Genomic DNA, 23916 nt, shown 5'->3' on the forward strand with positions numbered 1-23916 from the left:
CTGCACGCTAAAGCTAACGCCTCCTTGGATCGCTTGTGTCTTCCTTCTGTCTTCCTTCTGTCTTTGAGGAGCGTTCTCTTCCAGCAGGAACATCTGAGGAAACGTCCGTTTGGTTGATGAAGAATTAAAATCCTCACCGCTGCTGTTTGTCCAATCCGGTTTGCCTCTAAATTTGATGTCTTCCGTCACAAAGAAAGCCGACACTCACGTAGATTTTTAGAATGCGGTGTAAAGGAAATGTGACATATTTTGGGAAGTACACATGCAAACAGTGTAGCTTAGCACAAACACTGGTAGCAGGGGGAAACCGCTAGCCTAGCTCCATCAAAAAAAAACACCTTCCAACACCTGATTTACAAGTTGTATTTCATCAGCTAACATGCTAGTCACCAATCCATTCAAGCACTAACGGTGAGCAAACGGAACTAGCTGGACCGTAAAGCTAACTTCATTCATTCTTTGTCTCCACGTTATAAATATCTTGCATTAAAGAAAAATATGTTATTGTAATGATTCAGCCATAAGAGAAAATTAGAGCGATGTCATGACATAAAGACTGAGAGCTAAGCTAACTGTCTTCCTGAGCTAACAGCTCCTAAAAACTACAATATCCTACTTTCTATCTTCTTGTGAAATAAACATGTTCAACCACGAGAAGATAGTTTGGAAGTTGTTGGAAGCTTTTACTTAGCTAGGCTAGCAGTTAGCTTGTCTGTCTCTGAGTCAAGGGTCAGGGTTAACATGGCAGTGCATGCAGACATGAGAGAACGAGACCGGCTGCTGGGACTTCAGGCTGAACTCAAACTCAGAAACAACACTGATGTCAATTTGTGATAAAAAAGAAAATGTTGTTGTTTTTTGCAGCTTTTATCTTCAATGTTGTTCTTTTCTTAGCGTAATGTTACTTACTATGACTGAGATTCTGGGATGTCTCGGTACGATTCACACATCGGACATTGTGCTATATTTAATAAAACTATTAGATGAGTCCCATGAAACATAATAAATAAAGTCAACTACTCACTTATGGATTCTGAAATCAGAATTATTATGTAATCTGAACCCAAACTAAGGAACAGTAATGTTTAAAAACAGAATAATGAGTCTGAAGTCATAAGCTAGCATTACGTTAGTTACGTTAGCTAGTTAACTACGTTAGCTAGCTAAACCAAAAAGCTCATTAATAAACTTCTTTAAAGCACATCAATATGTATGACTTTAATCAGGTTCTTTGTATGTATATATATATATATATATATATATATATATATATATATATATATATATATATATATATATATATATATATATTCTATATTCAGTCAGTCTGTGAAGTTATAACGTGAGCTAACGGAGCATTAGCTCAGTGGCAAACGGACTGACGAGATCATTACGAAACAGTCGTTCACTTTTAAATGTACCGTTATAATTATAAATACGTAATAATTGCATCACTAAACATGAGCAGTTCAACATTTGTGAAATACCCTGAGTGTTCAGATGTATATCAATACCTAGCTGAACTTAGCTTAGCACTTGTTTGTCAACAAATAAAAAACTTCCTTGAGAACCACAAACTGCTGTAAACAAGTGCATATAACCTTTTGACAGGTTAGGTATGTCTTTTTTTAACAGTCTTCATGCTATGCTAGGCTAACGTAACAATCCTCTTCTCAGCAATAAAGTCAAGAAGTATTTGCTCAAATCTTTCACTTTGAAAGACACCAAAGTCTGTTAATATTTATCTTTGCTGAAGTCATGAAATGCAGTTTAATTCTGTGATCCTTCTAGTGTGCACAAGTTCTTATCTCTAGATATCAATAATACATCTATAATAATATATATAACTAGATTGAAAGCTTGGAGGTCTCGTCTGTGAGAGCTTCATCTTCAGCTTCATCAACAGCTGATTAATTGATTTATTTATTGTTTGAAAATTCCTTTTGAAGTGAAAACGCAAATGGCCGACCCCGTGAGCTGAATTCCCATCATGCATCACTACTTGACCATGTGACATATGCAACCGCTTTCCTTTAATAATAATAATAATAATAATAATAATAATAATAATAATAGCTAGGATTTATATAGCGCCTTTCATGAAACCCAAGGACGCTTAACAAAGACATAAATAAACATGACAAATGCAACAGTAGCTAGAGGACATAGGCTTTGGTGAAGAGGTGAGTTTTGAGGAGTTTTTTGAAGGTGTCCAGAGACGGTGTGTTGCGGAGCTCTATGGGGAGAGAGTTCCAGAGTGTGGGGGCTGTCACACTGAAGGCTCTGTCCCCAAAAGTTCACATTTTTGTGTGAGGGATGGAGAGCTGACCCGTGAGGATCGAAGGTTCCGGGACTGTGTGTAAGGGTGGAGGAGGTTAGATAGATACTGAGGAGCCAGGGCATTGAGGGATTTGTAGGTGAGGAGGAGGATCTTGTAGGTGATGCGGGACTTGACCGGAAGCCAGTGGAGGTGGATGAGGGTGATGTGCTGCCAGGGCTTGGTGCGGGTGAGAACCCTGGCAGCCGAGTTTTGCACATACTGGAGCCTGTCCAGGGCTTTAGTCTGCTTTGTAAAGATTCCTTTTGAATTGAGCGAAGTGGGGAGACGATGATAGAAACATTTTGTTGAGGGTCATGATGTTAACGATTGAAAGAAAGACATAAGGATCATTATTGTTGTTGTTGTTATTACTGTTGCTAGGGCACATGGGCTGTACGTGTTATGTGTGGTATTGATATGTATTCTTTCAACAGTTTCCATAAGGACTTGTTGTCTCATGTTAAAGTTGCACATGTTATGTTTCTATCATGCATGCCTTACGACGTCGTTGAAGGATTTACTCGTAAAGGGAAGAAGTTCTTTGATTTGTTTCCGCTTGTGTTAAAACAATATATGAATTATTGAGGAAAATATTGAAAAAGAGAAGCTTCTATGGTTTTAATGTCTGTGTAAATACAATTAAAACATCCTTTTAAAACACTGAAACGATTCTGGACTCTCCTGGTTTAATAAGAAGCTCCTCCTCCTCCTCTTGGTTTATTAAGAAGCTCCTCCTCCTCCTGGATTAATAAGAAGCTCCTCCTCCTGGTGTAATAAGAAGCTCCTCTTCCTCCTCCTGGTTTATTAAGAAGCTCCTCCTCCTCCTGGTTTATTAAGAAGCTCCTCCTCCTCCTGGTTTATTAAGAAGCTCCTCCTCCTCCTGGTTTATTAAGAAGCTCCTCCTCCTCCTGGTGTAATAAGAAGCTCCTCCTCCTCCTGGTGTAATAAGGTCTGTCATGTGAGGGACTCAGTCCATTCTCATGAAGCACCAATGAGCTTCCTCTTTCTGGTTTTGGCACACAGACATCTCAAAGTCCTTTAAAAAGCAGTTCTACAGCGGCAGTTGAACTGCTTTTCAAAGTATAGCAAAAGTGGCTAATAAAGTAGCATATGTAGCACCAGAGTACTTACACACCTAGAATAGACACCTAGAGCATTCAAATCTTAGAAATACAAACAGTTTTATGAAGAAAACACATTTTGGAGACCCAATTGGCGGCTATTTTTCAAGATGGCTGCCAATCGGGTCACTTTTATTCGTAAATGTTTCCACTAAATGTCCAATTACATCAGCACATTCATTATTCTAATGTTATAGTTTTGGATCATTATTAAAACATATTGTATTACCTACAAATAGACACCAAGATCATTTAAATCAGGGAAATACAAACAGTTTTATGAAGAAACCCCAATTTTGGAGACCCAATTGGTGGCCATTTTGAAGAATAGCCACTATCTTGGATTTTTGAATGGCCAATCGGGCTGATTTGACCAAATACCTCTGGAGAACAACTCTTATTAAAAAAAGCTTTTATCTGCCCCACTACAATAACTATTTTTATCAGATATTATCAATATGATTAAATCTTCTAAATGTCTAAAATAAAAGACTGCTTGAGTTGCTATGTGACGAACTGATGTGAATCAATAATGCATAAATAATAAATATCACATACTCCATTAAAGATTTATATTCTTAAATAGGAAACCCACAAACGTCTAGAGCGGTAAATCAAAGGTCCAGCTACGCCGCTTTAATGTTTAGTAGTTATTGCAGATATTATTAAATATTCAACACCATGCACACATTCTCCTGAAAACACTCATGTTCTCCTCCAGGGGACAAACTCCCAGAATCCTTTGTGTCCCTCAGGTTCCGTTTGAGTTCAGGAGGTTTTTCTGTCTCTTCTAATCTCAGAACTCACATTTATTTATTGTTTCTATCATAAGAACAATATCTGAGATCACAGTGACGTCACTGAGAAGAACAGAACCTCGACCAATCAGACGGGTCTGTGGCTAAAGTACGTTGTCCGGTCCGGGCCAGGTCTCAGGAACCAGGAAGTAACAAACCCTTCAGACCCCATGAGTAGAGTTATGAACTGCCTTTCTAATGCTATGTGTCACAGCGAGGGGGCCATGTGCCATGGTGAGGGGGGCGGGACCATGTGCCACGGCGAAGGGGGCGGGACCATGTGCCACGGCGAGGGGGGTGGGACCATGTGTCACAGCGAGGGGGGCATGTGTCACGGTGAGGGGGCGGGACCATGCGTCACGGTGAGGGGGCGGGGCCATGTGTCACGGTGAGGGGGCGGGACCATGTGTCACGGTGAGGGGGACGGGACCATGTGTCACAGCGAGGGGGCCATGTGTCATGGTGAGGGGGTGGGACCATGTGTCATAGCAAGGGGGCCGGGACCATGTGTCACAGTGAGGGGGACGGGACCATGTGTCACAGCGAGGGGGCCATGTGTCACGGTGAGGGGGCAGGACCATGTGTCAAAGCGAGGGGGCAGGACCATGTGTCACAGTGAGGGGGCGGGACCATGTGTCACGGTGAGGGGGCGGGACCATGTGTCACAGTGAGGGGGACGGGACCATGTGTCACAGCGAGGGGGCCATGTGTCACGGTGAGGAGGCGGGACCAAGTGTCATAGCGAGGGGGCGGGACCATGTGTCACAGCGAGGGGGACGGGACCATGTGTCACAGCGAGGGGGCCATGTGTCACGGTGAGGGGGCGGGACCATGTGTCATAGCGAGGGGGGCGGGACCATGTGTCACAGCGAGGGGGGCGGGACCATGTGTCACAGCGAGGGGGCCATGTGTCACGGTGAGGGGGCGCGACCATGTGTCACAGCGAGGGGGGCGGGACCATGTGTCACAGCGAGGGGGCGGGACCATGTGTCACGGTGAGGGGGTGGGACCATGTGTCATAGCGAGGGGGCGGGACCATGTGTCACAGTGAGGGGGCGGGACCATGTGTCACGTTGAGGGGGCGGGACCATGTGTCATAGCGAGGGGGGCGGGACCATGTGTCACAGTGAGGGGGCCATGTGTCACGGCGAGGGGGCGGGACCATGTGTCACGGCGAGGGGGCGGGACCATGTGTCACGGCGAGGAGGCCCGAGTCGTCTGGCGCCGCGGGGTCCGGCTCTGGAGACTTCCTGCCGTAGTAAAGCGCCCAGAGCAGCGTGAGGGTGAGCGCCATGGCGAGGATCTGAGCCACGCCGATGGACACGCCCAGGAAACGCAGCGCCTGCAACTGCTTCGTCCCTCGAATGAAGCCAAAGATCTTCGGACCGCAGCCCTGAAGCACAAGAGAGAAAGAAGTAGACTACCATGCTACTGGTTAATGTAAGAGAAAGAAGTAGACTACCATGCTACTGGTCAATGTAAGAGAAAGAAGTAGACTACCATGCTACTGGTCAATGTAAGAGAAAGAAGTAGACTACCATGCTACTGGTCAATGTAAGAGATAAAGAAGTAGACTACCATGCTACTGGTCAATGTAAGAGATAAAGAAGTAGACTACCATGCTACTGGTCAATGTAAGAGAAAGAAGTAGACTACCATGCTACTGGTCAATGTAAGAGAAAGAAGTAGACTACCATGCTACTGGTCAATGTAAGAGAGAAAGAAGTAGACTACCATGCTACTGGTTAATGTAAGAGATAAAGAAGTAGACTACCATGCTACTGGTTAATGTAAGAGAAAGAAGTAGACTACCATGCTACTGGTTAATGTAAGAGAAAGAAGTAGACTACCATGCTACTGGTCAATGTAAGAGAAAGAAGTAGACTACCATGCTACTGGTCAATGTAAGAGAAAGAAGTAGACTACCATGCTACTGGTCAATGTAAGAGATAAAGAAGTAGACTACCATGCTACTGGTCAATGTAAGAGATAAAGAAGTAGACTACCATGCTACTGGTCAATGTAAGAGAAAGAAGTAGACTACCATGCTACTGGTCAATGTAAGAGAAAGAAGTAGACTACCATGCTACTGGTCAATGTAAGAGAGAAAGAAGTAGACTACCATGCTACTGGTTAATGTAAGAGATAAAGAAGTAGACTACCATGCTACTGGTTAATGTAAGAGAAAGAAGTAGACTACCATGCTACTGGTCAATGTAAGAGAAAGAAGTAGACTACCATGCTACTGGCCAATGTAAGAGAAAGAAGTAGACTACCATGCTACTGGTCAATGTAAGAGATAAAGAAGTAGACTACCATGCTACTGGTCAATGTAAGAGAGAAAGACGTAGACTACCATGCTACTGGTTAATGTAAGAGAGAAAGAAGTAGACTACCATGCTACTGGTTAATGTAAGAGAGAAAGAAGTAGACTACCATGCTACCGGTTAATGTAAGAGAGAAAGAAGTAGACTACCATGCTACTGGTTAATGTAAGAGAAAGAAGTAGACTACCATGCTACTGGTTAATGTAAGAGAAAGAAGTAGACTACCATGCTACTGGCCAATGTAAGAGAAAGAAGTAGACTACCATGCTACTGGTCAATGTAAGAGAAAGAAGTAGACTACCATGCTACTGGCCAATGTAAGAGAAAGAAGTAGACTACCATGCTACTGGTCAATGTAAGAGAAAGAAGTAGACTACCATGCTACTGGCCAATGTAAGAGAAAGAAGTAGACTACCATGCTACTGGTCAATGTAAGAGATAAAGAAGTAGACTACCATGCTACTGGTCAATGTAAGAGATAAAGAAGTAGACTACCATGCTACTGGTTAATGTAAGAGAAAGAAGTAGACTACCATGCTACTGGTCAATGTAAGAGAGAAAGAAGTAGACTACCATGCTACTGGTTAATGTAAGAGAAAGAAGTAGACTACCATGCTACTGGTCAATGTAAGAGAGAAAGAAGTAGACTACCATGCTACTGGTTAATATAAGAGAAAGAAGTAGACTACCATGCTACTGGTCAATGTAAGAGATAAAGAAGTAGACTACCATGCTACTGGTTAATGTAAGAGAGAAAGAAGTAGACTACCATGCTACTGGTTAATGTAAGAGAGAAAGAAGTAGACTACCATGCTACTGGTCAATGTAAGAGATAAAGAAGTAGACTACCATGCTACTGGTCAATGTAAGAGAAAGAAGTAGACTACCATGCTACTGGTTAATGTAAGAGAAAGAAGTAGACTACCATGCTACTGGTCAATGTAAGAGAGAAAGACGTAGACTACCATGCTACTGGTTAATGTAAGAGAAAGAAGTAGACTACCATGCTACTGGTCAATGTAAGAGAAAGAAGTAGACTACCATGCTACTGTTAATGTAAGAGAAAGAAGTAGACTACCATGCTACTGGTCAATGTAAGAGAAAGAAGTAGACTACCATGCTACTGGTCAATGTAAGAGAGAAAGACGTAGACTACCATGCTACTGGTTAATGTAAGAGAGAAAGAAGTAGACTACCATGCTACTGGTCAATGTAAGAGAAAGAAGTAGACTACCATGCTACTGGTCAATGTAAGAGAGAAAGACGTAGACTACCATGCTACTGGTTAATGTAAGAGAGAAAGAAGTAGACTACCATGCTACTGGTCAATGTAAGAGAGAAAGAAGTAGACTACCATGCTACTGGTCAATGTAAGAGATAAAGAAGTAGACTACCATGCTACTGGCCAATGTAAGAGAAAGAAGTAGACTACCATGCTACTGGTCAATGTAAGAGAGAAAGAAGTAGACTACCATGCTACTGGTCAATGTAAGAGAGAAAGAAGTAGACTACCATGCTACTGGTCAATGTAAGAGAGAAAGAAGTAGACTACCATGCTACTGGTCAATGTAAGAGAGAAAGAAGTAGACTACCATGCTACTGGTTAATGTAAGAGAAAGAAGTAGACTACCATGCTACTGGTCAATGTAAGAGAAAGAAGTAGACTACCATGCTACTGGCCAATGTAAGAGAAAGAAGTAGACTACCATGCTACTGGTTAATGTAAGAGAAAGAAGTAGACTACCATGCTACTGGTCAATGTAAGAGATAAAGAAGTAGACTACCATGCTACTGGTCAATGTAAGAGAAAGAAGTAGACTACCATGCTACTGGTTAATGTAAGAGAAAGAAGTAGACTACCATGCTACTGGTCAATGTAAGAGAGAAAGACGTAGACTACCATGCTACTGGTTAATGTAAGAGAAAGAAGTAGACTACCATGCTACTGGTCAATGTAAGAGAAAGAAGTAGACTACCATGCTACTGTTAATGTAAGAGAAAGAAGTAGACTACCATGCTACTGGTCAATGTAAGAGAAAGAAGTAGACTACCATGCTACTGGTCAATGTAAGAGAGAAAGACGTAGACTACCATGCTACTGGTTAATGTAAGAGAGAAAGAAGTAGACTACCATGCTACTGGTCAATGTAAGAGAAAGAAGTAGACTACCATGCTACTGGTCAATGTAAGAGAGAAAGACGTAGACTACCATGCTACTGGTTAATGTAAGAGAGAAAGAAGTAGACTACCATGCTACTGGTCAATGTAAGAGAGAAAGAAGTAGACTACCATGCTACTGGTCAATGTAAGAGATAAAGAAGTAGACTACCATGCTACTGGCCAATGTAAGAGAAAGAAGTAGACTACCATGCTACTGGTCAATGTAAGAGAGAAAGAAGTAGACTACCATGCTACTGGTCAATGTAAGAGAGAAAGAAGTAGACTACCATGCTACTGGTCAATGTAAGAGAGAAAGAAGTAGACTACCATGCTACTGGTCAATGTAAGAGAGAAAGAAGTAGACTACCATGCTACTGGTTAATGTAAGAGAAAGAAGTAGACTACCATGCTACTGGTCAATGTAAGAGAAAGAAGTAGACTACCATGCTACTGGCCAATGTAAGAGAAAGAAGTAGACTACCATGCTACTGGTTAATGTAAGAGAAAGAAGTAGACTACCATGCTACTGGTCAATGTAAGAGATAAAGAAGTAGACTACCATGCTACTGGCCAATGTAAGAGAAAGAAGTAGACTACCATGCTACACTACCAAGTATTGTTTATTCATAAGTAAGTACAATACATACCAAGTATCGTTTATCCATAAGTAAGTACAATACATACCAAGTATAGTTTATCATAAGTAAATCATATTTCGGTGTTCTGGCTGCAATATGGTTGATATCTTGAGGTTTTGTCTCACAGTGGATTTTGATGTATTGGTGGATTCTGCAGGTCGTAAGCTTTCCAGAAAGGTGAGCTAATCATGTGTAGTTTCAAGCTAGGGATATGAAAATTGATATTTTCATAACTTGGGGAGCTCTCTCGAGTCACTTTTGAGTCCTCTCGAGTCGTAAACACACATATATACGTATATATTTTTATATATATATATATATATATATATATATATATATATATATATGTCAAACCTGACTGCTCTGCTATACCACATTGGAAAATCCAGAACAAAGTATTTCCTGCACATTTACATTATTTCTGGGCCTCAGACTTACCTCCTGGTGCAGGGCGCTGAGGTCGTGGAAGTGGGCATGGCCAGCACATCCTGGATACTGATTGGAGCAGCAGGAGTCAGGCGGCCACTCCAGCTCTGTCATCTCCAGCCAATCAGTGAAGTAGATCACCCCGCAGCATTTAAACTAAGCACACACACACACACACACACACACACACACACACACACACACACACACACACACACACACACACACACACACAAACACTTGTCAGCTCCACTGTGTGTGTGTGTGTGTGTGTGTGTGTGTGTGTGTGTGTGTGTGTGTGTGTGTGTGTGTGTGTGTGTGTGTGACCTCTGTCTGGAAGCTGTTCCAGGTGTGTGTGAGCCATTGGTAACGCTGCAAGCCGAAGTTCTGCATCCGAGACTTCAGACTGATCATATCAGAGCGCTGGAGGGAGGGCTGGGGAGGGGGGGGCGGGGGGGGGGGGGGGGGGGGGGGGGGGAAGAGAGAGAGAGAGAAAGAGAGAGAGAGGGACATAATCAGTATCACCAGGACATCACCTATCATCTACATTTGTGTAGTAGTAGTAGTAGTAGTAGTGTAGTTGTAGTAGTGTAGTAGTGTAGTTGTATCAGTGTAGTAGTAGTGTAGTTGTATTAGTGTAGTAGTAGTAGAAGTGTAATTGTATTAGTGTAGTAGTAGTGTAGTTATGTAGTAGTGTAGTTGTATTAGTGTAGTAGTAGTGTAGTTGTACTAGTATAGTAGTGTAGTAGTTGTATTAGTGTAGTAGTAGTAGTGTAGTTGTACTAGTATAGTAGTGTAGTAGTTGTATTAGTGTAGTAGTAGTAGTAGTGTAGTTGTATTAGTGTAGTAGTAGTGTAGTTGTATTAGTATAGTAGTAGTAGTAGTGTAGTTGTATTAGTATAGTAGTCGTAGTGTAGTTGCATTAGTGTAGGAGTAGTGTAGTTGTATTAGTGTAGTAGTAGTTGTATTAGTGTAGTAGTAGTAGTAGTAGTAGTAGTGTAGTTGTATTAGTGTAGTAGTAGTATTAGTAGTGTAGTTTTATTAGTTGTAGTAGTGTAGTTGTAGTAGTCTATTAGTGTAGTAGTAGTGTAGTTGTATTAGTGTAGTAGTCTATTAGTGTAGTAGTAGTGTAGTTGTAGTAGTGTAGTAGTGTAGTTGTATTAGTGTAGTAGTAGTAGTAGTAGTGTAGTTGTATTAGTTGTAGTAGTGTAGTCGTTGTAGTAGTGTAGTTGTATTAGTGTAGTAGTCTATTAGTGTAGTAGTAGTAGTGTAGTTGTATTAGTGCAGTAGTCTATTAGTGTAGTAGTAGTGTAGTTGTAGTAGTGTAGTAGTGTAGTTGTATTAGTGTAGTAGTAGCGTAGTTGTATTAGTGTAGTAGTAGAAGTGTAGTTGTATTAGTGTAGTTGTATTGGTGAAGTAGTAGTAGTAGTGTAGTTGTATTAGTGTAATAGAAGTAGTGTAGTTGTATTTGTGTAGTAGTAGTAGTGTAGTTGTACTAGTATAGTAGTGTAGTAGTTGTACTAGTGTAGTAGTAGTAGTAGTGTAGTTGTATTAGTGTAGTAGTGTAGTTGTATTAGTATAGTAGTCGTAGTGTAGTTGCATTAGTGTAGGAGTAGTGTAGTTGTATTAGTGTAGTAGTAGTAGTAGTGTAGTTGTATTAGTGTAGTAGTAGTAGTGTAGTTGTATTAGTTGTAGTAGTGTAGTCGTTGTAGTAGTGTAGTTGCATTAGTGTAGTAGTCTATTAGTGTAGTAGTAGTGTAGTTGTATTAGTGTAGTAGTCTATTAGTAGTGTAGTTGTAGTAGTGTAGTAGTGTAGTTGTATTAGTCTAGTAGTAGTGTAGTTGTATTAGTGTAGTAGTAGTGTAGTAGTACTAGTAGTTGTATTAGTGTATTAGTAGCGTAGTTGTATTAGTGTAGTAGTAGTAGTAGTAGTGTAGTTGTATTAGTGTAGTTGTATTAGCGTAGTAGTAGTAGTGTAGTTGTATTAGTGTAATAGAAGTAGTGTAGTTGTATTAGTGTAATAGAAGTAGTGTAGTTGTATTTGTGTAGTAGTAGTAGTGTAGTTGTACTAGTATAGTAGTGTAGTAGTTGTATTAGTGTAGTAGTAGTAGTAGTGTAGTTGTATTAGTGTAGTAGTAGTGTAGTTGTATTAGTATAGTAGTCGTAGTGTAGTTGCATTAGTGTAGGAGTAGTGTAGTTGTATTAGTGTAGTTGTATTAGTGTAGTAGTAGTAGTAGTGTAGTTGTATTAGTGTAGTAGTAGTAGTGTAGTTGTATTAGTTGTAGTAGTGTAGTCGTTGTAGTAGTGTAGTTGTATTAGTGTAGTAGTAGTAGTACTGTAGTTGTATTAGTTGTAGTAGTGTAGTCGTTGTAGTAGTGTAGTTGTATTAGTGTAGTAGTCTATTAGTGTAGTAGTAGTGTAGTTGTATTAGTGTAGTAGTCTATTAGTGTAGTAGTAGTAGTGTAGTTGTACTAGTATAGTAGTGTAGTAGTTGTACTAGTGTAGTAGTAGTAGTAGTAGTGTAGTTGTATTAGTGTAGTAGTGTAGTTGTATTAGTATAGTAGTCGTAGTGTAGTTGCATTAGTGTAGGAGTAGTGTAGTTGTATTAGTGTAGTAGTAGTAGTAGTGTAGTTGTATTAGTGTAGTAGTAGTAGTGTAGTTGTATTAGTTGTAGTAGTGTAGTCGTTGTAGTAGTGTAGTTGCATTAGTGTAGTAGTCTATTAGTGTAGTAGTAGTGTAGTTGTATTAGTGTAGTAGTCTATTAGTAGTGTAGTTGTAGTAGTGTAGTAGTGTAGTTGTATTAGTCTAGTAGTAGTGTAGTTGTATTAGTGTAGTAGTAGTGTAGTAGTACTAGTAGTTGTATTAGTGTAGTAGTAGCGTAGTTGTATTAGTGTAGTAGTAGTAGTAGTAGTAGTAGTAGTGTAGTTGTATTAGTGTAGTTGTATTAGTGTAGTAGTAGTAGTAGTGTAGTTGTATTAGTGTAATAGAAGTAGTGTAGTTGTATTTGTGTAGTAGTAGTAGTGTAGTTGTACTAGTATAGTAGTGTAGTAGTTGTATTAGTGTAGTAGTAGTAGTAGTGTAGTTGTATTAGTGTAGTAGTAGTGTAGTTGTATTAGTATAGTAGTCGTAGTGTAGTTGCATTAGTGTAGGAGTAGTGTAGTTGTATTAGTGTAGTTGTATTAGTGTAGTAGTAGTAGTAGTAGTGTAGTTGTATTAGTGTAGTAGTAGTAGTGTAGTTGTATTAGTTGTAGTAGTGTAGTCGTTGTAGTAGTGTAGTTGTATTAGTGTAGTAGTAGTAGTAGTGTAGTTGTATTAGTTGTAGTAGTGTAGTAGGTTGTAGTAGTGTAGTTGTATTAGTGTAGTAGTCTATTAGTGTAGTAGTAGTGTAGTTGTATTAGTGTAGTAGTCTATTAGTGTAGTAGTAGTGTAGTTGTAGTAGTGTAGTAGTGTAGTTGTATTAGTCTAGTAGTAGTGTAGTTGTATTAGTGTAGTAGTAGTGTAGTAGTACTAGTAGTTGTATTAGTGTAGTAGTAGCGTAGTTGTATTAGTGTAGTAGTAGTAGTAGTGTAGTTGTATTAGTGTAGTTGTATTAGTGTAGTAGTAGTAGTGTAGTTGTATTAGTGTAATAGAAGTAGTGTAGTTGTATTTGTGTAGTAGTAGTAGTGTAGTTGTACTAGTATAGTAGTGTAGTAGTTGTATTAGTGTAGTAGTAGTAGTAGTAGTGTAGTTGTATTAGTGTAGTAGTAGTGTAGTTGTATTAGTATAGTAGTCGTAGTGTAGTTGCATTAGTGTAGGAGTAGTGTAGTTGTATTAGTGTAGTAGTAGTTGTATTAGTGTAGTAGTAGTAGTAGTAGTAGTAGTAGTAGTAGTGTAGTTGTATTAGTGTAGTAGTAGTAGTAGTAGTAGTAGTGTAGTTGTACTAGTTGTAGTAGTGTAGTCGTTGTAGTAGTGTAGTTGTATTAGTGTAGTAGTAGTAGTAGTGTAGTTGTATTAGTTGTAGTAGTGTAGTTGTTGTAGTAGTGTAGTTGTATTAGTGTAGTAGTCTATTAGTGTAGTAGTAGTGTAGTTGTAGTAGTGTAGTAGTCTATTAGTGTAGTAGTAGTGTAGTTGTAGTAGTGTAGTAGTGTAGTTGTATTAGTCTAGTAGTAGTGTAGTTGTATTAGTGTAGTAGTAGTGTAGTAGTACTAGTAGTTGTATTAGTGTAGTAGTAGCGTAGTTGTATTAGTGTAGTAGTAGTAGTGTAGTTGTATTAGTGTAGTTGTATTAGTGTAGTAGTAGTAGTGTAGTTGTATTAGTGTAATAGAAGTAGTGTAGTTGTATTTGTGTAGTAGTAGTGTAGTTGTGTAGTAGTAGTGTAGTTGTGTAGTAGTTGTGTAGTAGTAGTAGCAGTAGTAGTAGTCATGTTGTGTAGTTGTGTAGTAGTAGTGTAGTTGTGTAGTATTAGTAGTAGTCATGTTGTGTAGTTGTAGTTGTGTAGTAGTAGTGTTGTAGTTGTGTAGTAGTAGTAGTAGTAGTAGTAGTAGTAGTAGTAGTAGTAGTAGTCATGTTGTGTAGTTGTAGTTGTGTAGTAGTAGTGTAGTTGTGTAGTAGTAGTAGTAATAGTAGTAGTAGTAGTAGTAGTAGTAGTAGTAGTAGTAGTAGTAGTCATGTTGTGTAGTTGTAGTTGTGTTGTTGTGTAGTTGTAGTTGTGAAGTAGTAGTAGTTGTGTAGTGTAGTTGTCATGTACTGTAGTTGTGTTGTCGGTCTCTCAGGATCTGGACTGACAGCACTGATCTGTTCACTTAGAACATTTCTGTTTATTCTTAGAGACGAGTTGGAAACTGAGTCTGCAGCTGCTCACACGCTGCCAGAGGTGTCAAAAGTATTCACATTCATTACTCAAGTAGAAGTATAGATACTAGGGTTTAAAAATACTTCTGTAAAAGTTGAAGTATCCACTCGAGCTTTTTACTTAAGTAAAAGTGTAAAAGTACTGGTTTAAAAACTACTTAAATGTATAAAAGTAAAAGTAATGTAAGGGGAATGTTTTTTTTTCCATTAAGGACAAACTCTTAAGCCTCTCAGGGGCCTATAGTGCACAACCCCACCTCCCCCAAACAATCATTTTTATAAAGGCCATAATGACTATAATGTTTTAAAATGTTATGTTGAAAAATGTGGGATGCACTAGGCTACCTGTTTCAGCTGCATATATGCCCATTTAAAATGATCACATTTTATGACAATGCAAATACATTAAAGTACCATATGTGTACTACTGAGCATTAACATGCGTTTCGTGGAGCGGAAGACATGATAACTAGTTGCCTATAAGTATTATTATTATTATAAGTATTGTAATAGTGCAAAATAGGCGGCGGCGGCGACTCCAACACAAACACTTAAAGCTGTGGTTCTCAAACTTTTTCTGTAAATAACATAATTGTGTGACTCATCTGTGCTTTTATAAATAACAGAATAAAGAAAATTGCAATCACTTTCAAGTAAATCAGATTGCCCCATCAGACAATGTTTTGTGTAAGTTCTATCTGTGCAAAAAATAACTCATAACTGAATACTACCTGAATACTCACTGAATACTACCTGAATACTCACTGAATACTACCTGAATACTCACTGAATGCTACCTGAATACTCACTGACTACTACCTGAATACTCACTGACTACTACCTGAATACTACCTGAATACTACCTGAATACTCACTGAATACTACCTGAATACTCACTGAATACTACCTGAATACTCACTAAATACTACCTGAATACTCACTGAATACTACCTGAATACTCTCTGAATACTACCTGAATACTACCTGAATACTCACTGACTACTACCTGAATACTCACTGAATGCTACCTGAATACTCACTGAATACTACCTGAATACTCACTGAATACTACCTGAATACTCACTGAATACTACCTGAATACTCACTAAATACTACCTGAATACTCACTGAATACTCACTGAATACTACCTGAATACTCACTGAATACTACCTGAATACTACCTGAATACTCACTGAATACTACCTGAATACTCACTGAATACTACCTGAATACTCACTGAATACTACCTGAATACTCACTAAATACTACCTAAATACTACCTGAATACTACCTGAATACTCACTGAATACTCACTGAATACTACTTGAATACTACCTGAATACTCACTAAATACTACCTGAATTCTACCTGAATACTCACTGAATACTACCTGAATACTCACTGAATACTACCTGAATACTCACTGAATACTACCTGAATACTCACTAAATACTACCTAAATACTACCTGAATACTACCTGAATACTCACTGAATACTCACTGAATACTACCTGAATACTACCTGAATACTCACTAAATACTACCTGAATTCTACCTGAATACTCACTGAATACTCACTGAATACTCACTAAATACTACCTAAATACTACCTGAATACTACCTGAATACTCACTGAATACTACCTGAATACTCACTGAATACTACCTGAATACTCACTGAATACTACCTGAATACTCACTGAATGCTACCTGAATACTCACTGACTACTACCTGAATACTCACTGACTACTACCTGAATACTACCTGAATACTCACTGAATACTACCTGAATACTCACTGAATACTACCTGAATACTCACTGAATACTACCTGAATACTACCTGAATACTACCTGAATACTCACTGAATACTACCTGAATACTCACTGAATACTACCTGAATACTCACTGAATACTACCTGAATACTCACTGAATACTCACTGAATACTACCTGAATACTCACTGAATACTACCTGAATGCTACCTGAATGCTACCTGAATACTCACTGACTACTACCTGAATACTCACTGAATACTACCTGAATACTCACTGAATACTACCTGAATACTACCTAAATACTACCTGAATACTACCTAAATACTACCTAAATACTACCTGAATACTACCTAAATACTCACTAAATACTACCTGAATACTACCTAAATACTACCTAAATACTACCTGAATACTACCTGAATACTACCTAAATACTCACTAAATACTGCCTGAATACGACCGGAATACTCACTGAATACTACCTGAATACTCACTGAATACTACCTAAATACTCACTAAATACTACCTGAATACTACCTGAATACTACCTGAATACTACCTAAATACTCACTAAATACTACCTGAATACTCACTAAATACTACCTGAATACTCACTGAATACTACCTGAATACTCACTGAATACTACCTAAATACTCACTAAATACTACCTGAATACTACCTGAATACTACCTGAATACTATCTAAATACTCACTAAATACTACCTGAATACTCACTAAATACTACCTGAATACTCACTAAATACTACCTGAATACTCACTGAATACTACCTAAATACTCACTAAATACTACCTGAATACTCACTGAATACTCACTGAATATTACCTGAATACTCACTGAATACTCACTGAATACTACCTAAATACTCACTAAATACTACCTGAATACTACCTGAATACTCACTGAATACTATCTAAATACTCACTAAATACTACCTGAATACTCACTGAATACTACCTAAATACTCACTAAATACTACCTGAATACTCACTGAATACTACCTAAATACTCACTAAATACTACCTGAATACTACCTGAATACTCACTGAATACTACCTAAATACTCACTAAATACTACCTGAATACTACCTGAATACTCACTGAATACTACCTAAATACTCACTAAATACTACCTGAATACTCACTGAATACTACCTAAATACTCACTAAATACTACCTGAATACTAACTGAATACTACCTGAATGCTACCTGAATACTCACTGAATACTACCGGAATACTCACTGAATACTACCTGAATACTCACTGAATACTCACTGAATACTACCGGAATACTCACTGAATACTACCGGAATACTCACTGAATACTACCTGAATACTCACTGAATACTCACTGAATACTACCTGAATACTACCTGAATACTCACTGAATACTACCTAAATACTACCTGAATACTACCTGAATACTCACTAAATACTACCTGAATACTCACTGAATACTACCTGAATACTCACTAAATACTACCTGAATACTCACTGAATACTACCTAAATACTCACTAAATACTACCTGAATACTACCTGAATACTACCTGAATACTCACTAAATACTACCTGAATACTCACTGAATACTACCTAAATACTCACTAAATACTACCTGAATACTACCTGAATACAACCTGAATACTCACTGAATACTACCTGAATACTCACTAAATACTACCTGAATACTCACTGAATACTACCTAAATACTCACTAAATACTACCTGAATACTACCTGAATACTACCTGAATACTCACTAAATACTACCTGAATACTCACTAAATACTACCTGAATACTCACTGAATACTACCTAAATACTCACTAAATACTACCTGAATACTCACTGAATACTCACTGAATATTACCTGAATACTCACTGAATACTCACTGAATACTACCTAAATACTCACTGAATACTACCTGAATACTACCTGAATACTCACTGAATACTATCTAAATACTCACTAAATACTACCTGAATACTCACTGAATACTACCTAAATACTCACTAAATACTACCTGAATACTACCTGAATACTCACTGAATACTACCTAAATACTCACTAAATACTACCTGAATACTCACTGAATACTACCTAAATACTCACTAAATACTACCTGAATACTAACTGAATACTACCTGAATGCTACCTGAATACTCACTGAATACTACCGGAATACTCACTGAATACTACCTGAATACTCACTGAATACTCACTGAATACTACCGGAATACTCACTGAATACTACCGGAATACTCACTGAATACTACCTGAATACTCACTGAATACTCACTGAATACTACCTGAATACTACCTGAATACTCACTGAATACTACCTAAATACTACCTGAATACTACCTGAATACTCACTAAATACTACCTGAATACTCACTGAATACTACCTGAATACTCACTAAATACTACCTGAATACTCACTGAATACTACCTAAATACTCACTAAATACTACCTGAATACTCACTGAATACTACCTAAATACTCACTAAATACTACCTGAATACTACCTGAATACTACCTGAATGCTACCTGAATACTCACTGAATACTACCTGAATACTACCTGAATACTCACTGAATACTACCTGAATACTACCTGAATACTACCTGAATACTCACTGAATACTACCGGAATACTCACTGAATACTACCTGAATACTACCTGAATACTCACTGAATACTACCTGAATACTCACTGAATACTACCTGAATACTACCTGAAATTCAACATAATAAGCGTGTGAGCAAACATTAAACATTAAACATAATAAACATTAAACATTATAAACATATTAAACATTCAACTTTAAACATAACAAACATTAAACATTATAAACATATTAAACATGAAACATATTAAACATGAAACATAATAAACAACGAGGCCTTCTCACCTCGTCGTAGGTCCACACGGCGCTGGCCAACTCCACACAGAAGATCAGCAGCAGGCTGCAGAAATACTACAAGAGAAGAAGAAGTTATTGTAGCATCTGAAGGATGTTATCGTTATTGTAGCATCTGAATGATGTCATCATTATGATGTCATTGTTATTGTAGCATCTGAATGATGTCATCGTTGTTGTAGCATCTGAATGATGTCATCATTATGATGTCATTGTTATTGTAGCATCTGAATGATGTCATTGTTATGATGCCATTGTTATTGTAGCATCTCAATGATGTCATTGTTATGATGTCATTGTTATTGTAGCATCTGAATGATGTCATTGTTATAATGTTATAGTTATTGTAGCATCTGAATGATGTCTTTGTTATGATGGCATTGTTATGATGTTATAGTTATTGTAGCATCTGAATGGTGTCATCGTTATTGCAGCATCTGAATTATGTCATTATTATGATGTCATTGTTATTGTAGAATCTGAATGATGTCATCGTTATTGCAGCATCTGAATGATGTCATCGTTATGATGTCATTGTTATTGTAGCATCTGAATGATGTCATCGTTATTGCAGCATCTGAATGATGTCATCGTTATGATGTCATTGTTATTGTAGCATCTGAATGATGTCATCGTTGTTGTAGCATCTGAATGATGTCGTCGTTATGATGTCATTGTTATTGTAGCATCTGAATGATGTCATCGTTGTTGTAGCATGTGAATGATGTCATCGTTGTTGTAGCATTTATATGATGTCATCGTTATGATGTCATTGTTATTGTAGCATCTGAATGATGTCATCGTTATGATGTCATTGTTATTGTAGCATCTGAATGATGTCGTCGTTATGATGTCATTGTTATTGTAGCATCTGAATGATGTCATCGTTGTTGTAGCATCTGAATGATGTCATCGTTGTTGTAGCATTCATATGATGTCATCGTTATGATGTCATTGTTATTGTAGCATCTGAATGATGTCATCGTTATGATGTCATTGTTATTGTAGCATCTGAATGATGTCATCGTTATGATGTCATTGTTATTGTAGCATCTGAATGATGTCATCGTTGTTGTAGCATCTGAATGATGTCATCGTTGTTGTAGCATTTGAATGATGTCATCGTTATGATGTCATTGTTATTGTAGCATCTGAATGATGTCATCGTTGTTGTAGCATCTGAATGATGTCATCGTTATGATGTCATTGTTATTGTAGCATCTGAATGATGTCATTGTTATTGCAGCATCTGAATGATGTCATCGTTGTTGTAGCACCCGAAAGATGTCATTGTTATGATGTCATTGTTATTATAGCATCTGAATGATGTCATCGTTGTTGTAGCATCTGAATGATGTCATTGTTATGATGTCATCGTTATTGTAGCATCTGAATGATGTCATAGTTATTATGTTATTGTTATTGTAGCATCTGAATGATGTCATAGTTATGATGTTATTGTTATTGTAGCATCTGAATGATGTCATTGTTCTGATGTCATTGTTATTGTAGCATCTGAATGATGTCATGAATGTTGTGCAGTAAAAAGCACTGAACTGTAGTTCAGAAAATACTCAAATAAAGTACATTTACTTCATTTGTACTTGTACTAGTAGAGTACTTCTTTAAATCTTAGTCAGGTGGAGTGTCTCATCTACGATGATGTCATCTCCTGACACCTGGCCCCGCCCACTCAGGTGACCTGGATCACAGGCCCAACCCCTTCACCACCTGGCCCCGCCCACTCAGGTGACCTGGATCACAGGCCCAACTCCTTTACCACCTGGCCCCGCCCACTCAGGTGACCTGGATCACAGGCCCAACTCCTTTACCACCGACACACAGGGTGACCTCCAGGAGGAGCTAACTCCACCTGGATCCTCCTCCTCCTGTTCTACTTGGATAAACAAACAAGCAGCTGTTTGGTTGTTTATCCAAGGGGGTCCACAGGTGGACAGGTGGTCCACATGTGTCCACAGGTGGACAGGTGGTCCACATGTGTCCACAGGTGGATATGTGGTCCACAGGTGGATAGATGGTCCACATGTGTCCACAGGTGGATATGTGGTCCACAGGTGGATAGATGGTCCACATGTGTCCACAGGTGGATAGGTGGTCCGCACGTGGACAGGTTGACCCTGTGGTTCTTCTGAGAAACCCCGTACATGAAAGCAGCTCCAGTTTCTTATCTGGTTTATGTTTCACAGATTATAAAACAAATCAACACTTAAGACCTCCATATGAAGAGGACCGAACCAGACCTGAACCTGCAGAGTCCAGGAGCAGGACCTACCCAGGACAGCAGCAGCAGGTTACACCTGAGAGTCCCGCAGTAGCCCACCATGGCCACGATGAAGAGGAAGCAGCACACAGTGATGAGGACGGGGTGGACCGCTGGAGAGTAGGTGAGGACGGCGGCCTCCTCCAGCCTGCACACACACAGTCATTACAGACCTGGACCTGGACCAGGGTTCAGGTAGACCAGGGTTCAGGTAGACCAGGGTTCAGGTAGACCAGGGTTCAAGTAGACCAGGTCCAGGTAGACCAGGTCCAGGTAGACCAGGGTCCAGGTAGACCAGGTCCAGGTAGACCAGGGTCCAGGTAGACCAGGTCCAGGTAGACCAGGGTCCAGGTAGACCAGGGTCCAGGTGGTCCTGGTCTGTTTAAACTCACCTGGTGTGGGCGGTCAGGGTCAGGACGGTGTTCAGGGAGTCTCTGATCCAAGCTGCTACTCCCAACACACACGCTGACATCAGCTGCACACACACACACACACACACACACACACACACACACACACACACACACACACACACACACACACACACACACACACACAGATCAGTTTCTGCTGCAAACAACATCCAAAATGTCAAACATGTGGACGAACATTAACGTTTATTTAAGTTAAAGACACATAGACACACGGATTTATTGATCATATCTCTTATGGATCATATCTCTAACATCTTATGGATCATATCTCTAACAACCTAACATCTTATGGATCATATCTATAACATCTTATGGATCATATCTCTTATGGATCATATCTCTAACAACTTATGGATCATATCTCTTATGGATCATATCTCTAACATCTCATGGATCATATCTGTTATGGATCATATCTCTAACATCTTATGGATCATATCTGTTATGGATCATATCTCTAACATCTTATGGATCATATCTCTTATGGATCATATCTCTAACATCTTATGGATCATATCTCTTATGGATCATATCTCTAACATCTTATGGATCATATCTCTAACATCTTATGGATCATATCTCTTATGGATCATATCTCTAACATCTTATGGAGCATATCTCTTATGGATCATATCTCTAACATCTTATGGATCATATCTCTTATGGATCATATCTCTAACATCTTATGGATCATATCTCTAACATCTTATAGATCATATCTGTTATGGATCATATCTCTAACATCTTATGGATCATATCTCTTATGGATCATATCTCTAACATCTCATGGATCATATCTGTTATGGATCATATCTCTAACATCTTATGGATCATATCTCTTATGGATCATATCTCTAACATCTTATGGATCATATCTCTAACATCTTATAGATCATATCTCTAACATCTTATGGATCATATCTCTAACATCTTATGGATCATATCTCTAACATATTATGGATCATATCTCAAACAGAGGATGTTCTTCCTGAGGCAGCTGAGGAAATTCAACCTGCCAAAGAAAATGATGGTGACTTCTACACTGCCATCATTGAGTCCATCCTCTGCTCCTCCATCACCGTCTGGTACGCTGCAGCCACTGCCAAGGACAAGGCCGGGCTGCAGCGCATCATCCGCTCATAATCATGGCCTCTCACCCAGAGCAGCAGGTTGAGCGCGTACAGCAGCGCGCGCACGCACCGCACCGCGTCGTCCTGCGCCATGAGACCGGAGCTGCTGCGCGCTGCTCACGCGCGAGCGCGGCGCCATGGCGACATGCTCACTGCGGGCACGCGGCACGGAGCGCGGGTGCGCGCCCGGGGAGCGCGGAGCTTCTTCGCGGCTCCGCGCGTAAGCACAGCATGCCGCTCCGCGCGCGCCTCACTCGGCTCCGTCCGGAGTGTCAGCCGCTCGGGTCTTTCCGGGAGCAGCTCGGGTCTTTCCGGGAGCAGCTCCAGGAGGCGTCCCAACAGGTGTTGGTTCTTTGCCCCTCAGCGCCGCCGCGGGGAGGCCGTGCGCGGCGGCGCGGTCACGCGCAGACACATCGTCCCGCTCTCTCTCCACTCTCACTCACGCGCGTACTCTTCAGTTATGGAACTCAAAACTCAAACTGAAAAACAAAAGAAGCTCACAAACATCCGCTCGTGATGGTAGATCCTCGTGAACACGCGCAGAGCTCTTTACGCGTCCGCGCTGCGCCGGAGCTCTGAGAGCAGAGGGGAGTGGTGGGGGGCTGTCACCGGAGCCGGGGGTCTCCTCCTCTTCCTCTTCTTCTCCTCTTCCTCTCTCTCAGCCCAGAGGAATGTGTCCGCCTCCAGCACGGCTGAGAGATGCGTTCAGGGACCCTAAGGACAGGAGGG

The 23916-nt window shown here is 39.7% G+C and overlaps 1 protein-coding gene across 1 annotated transcript; it reads right to left on the reverse strand.

Moving 5' to 3' along the window:
- Positions 1-4062: 4062 nt before the first annotated feature.
- Positions 4063-23280, reverse strand: tspan12 (tetraspanin 12; the record flags this gene model as incomplete). Its single annotated transcript, XM_079235987.1, has 7 exons — positions 4063-5631; positions 9802-9945; positions 10117-10224; positions 19334-19399; positions 21636-21771; positions 22016-22098; positions 23215-23280. 7 exons carry the CDS (start codon positions 23278-23280, stop codon positions 5407-5409), a joined length of 828 nt encoding a protein of 275 aa, XP_079092113.1. The 3' UTR covers positions 4063-5406.
- Positions 23281-23916: the final 636 nt, after the last annotated feature.

Source organism: Taurulus bubalis, assembly GCF_910589615.1.
Source record: "Taurulus bubalis genome assembly, chromosome: 20".
NCBI lineage: Eukaryota > Metazoa > Chordata > Actinopteri > Perciformes > Cottidae > Taurulus > Taurulus bubalis.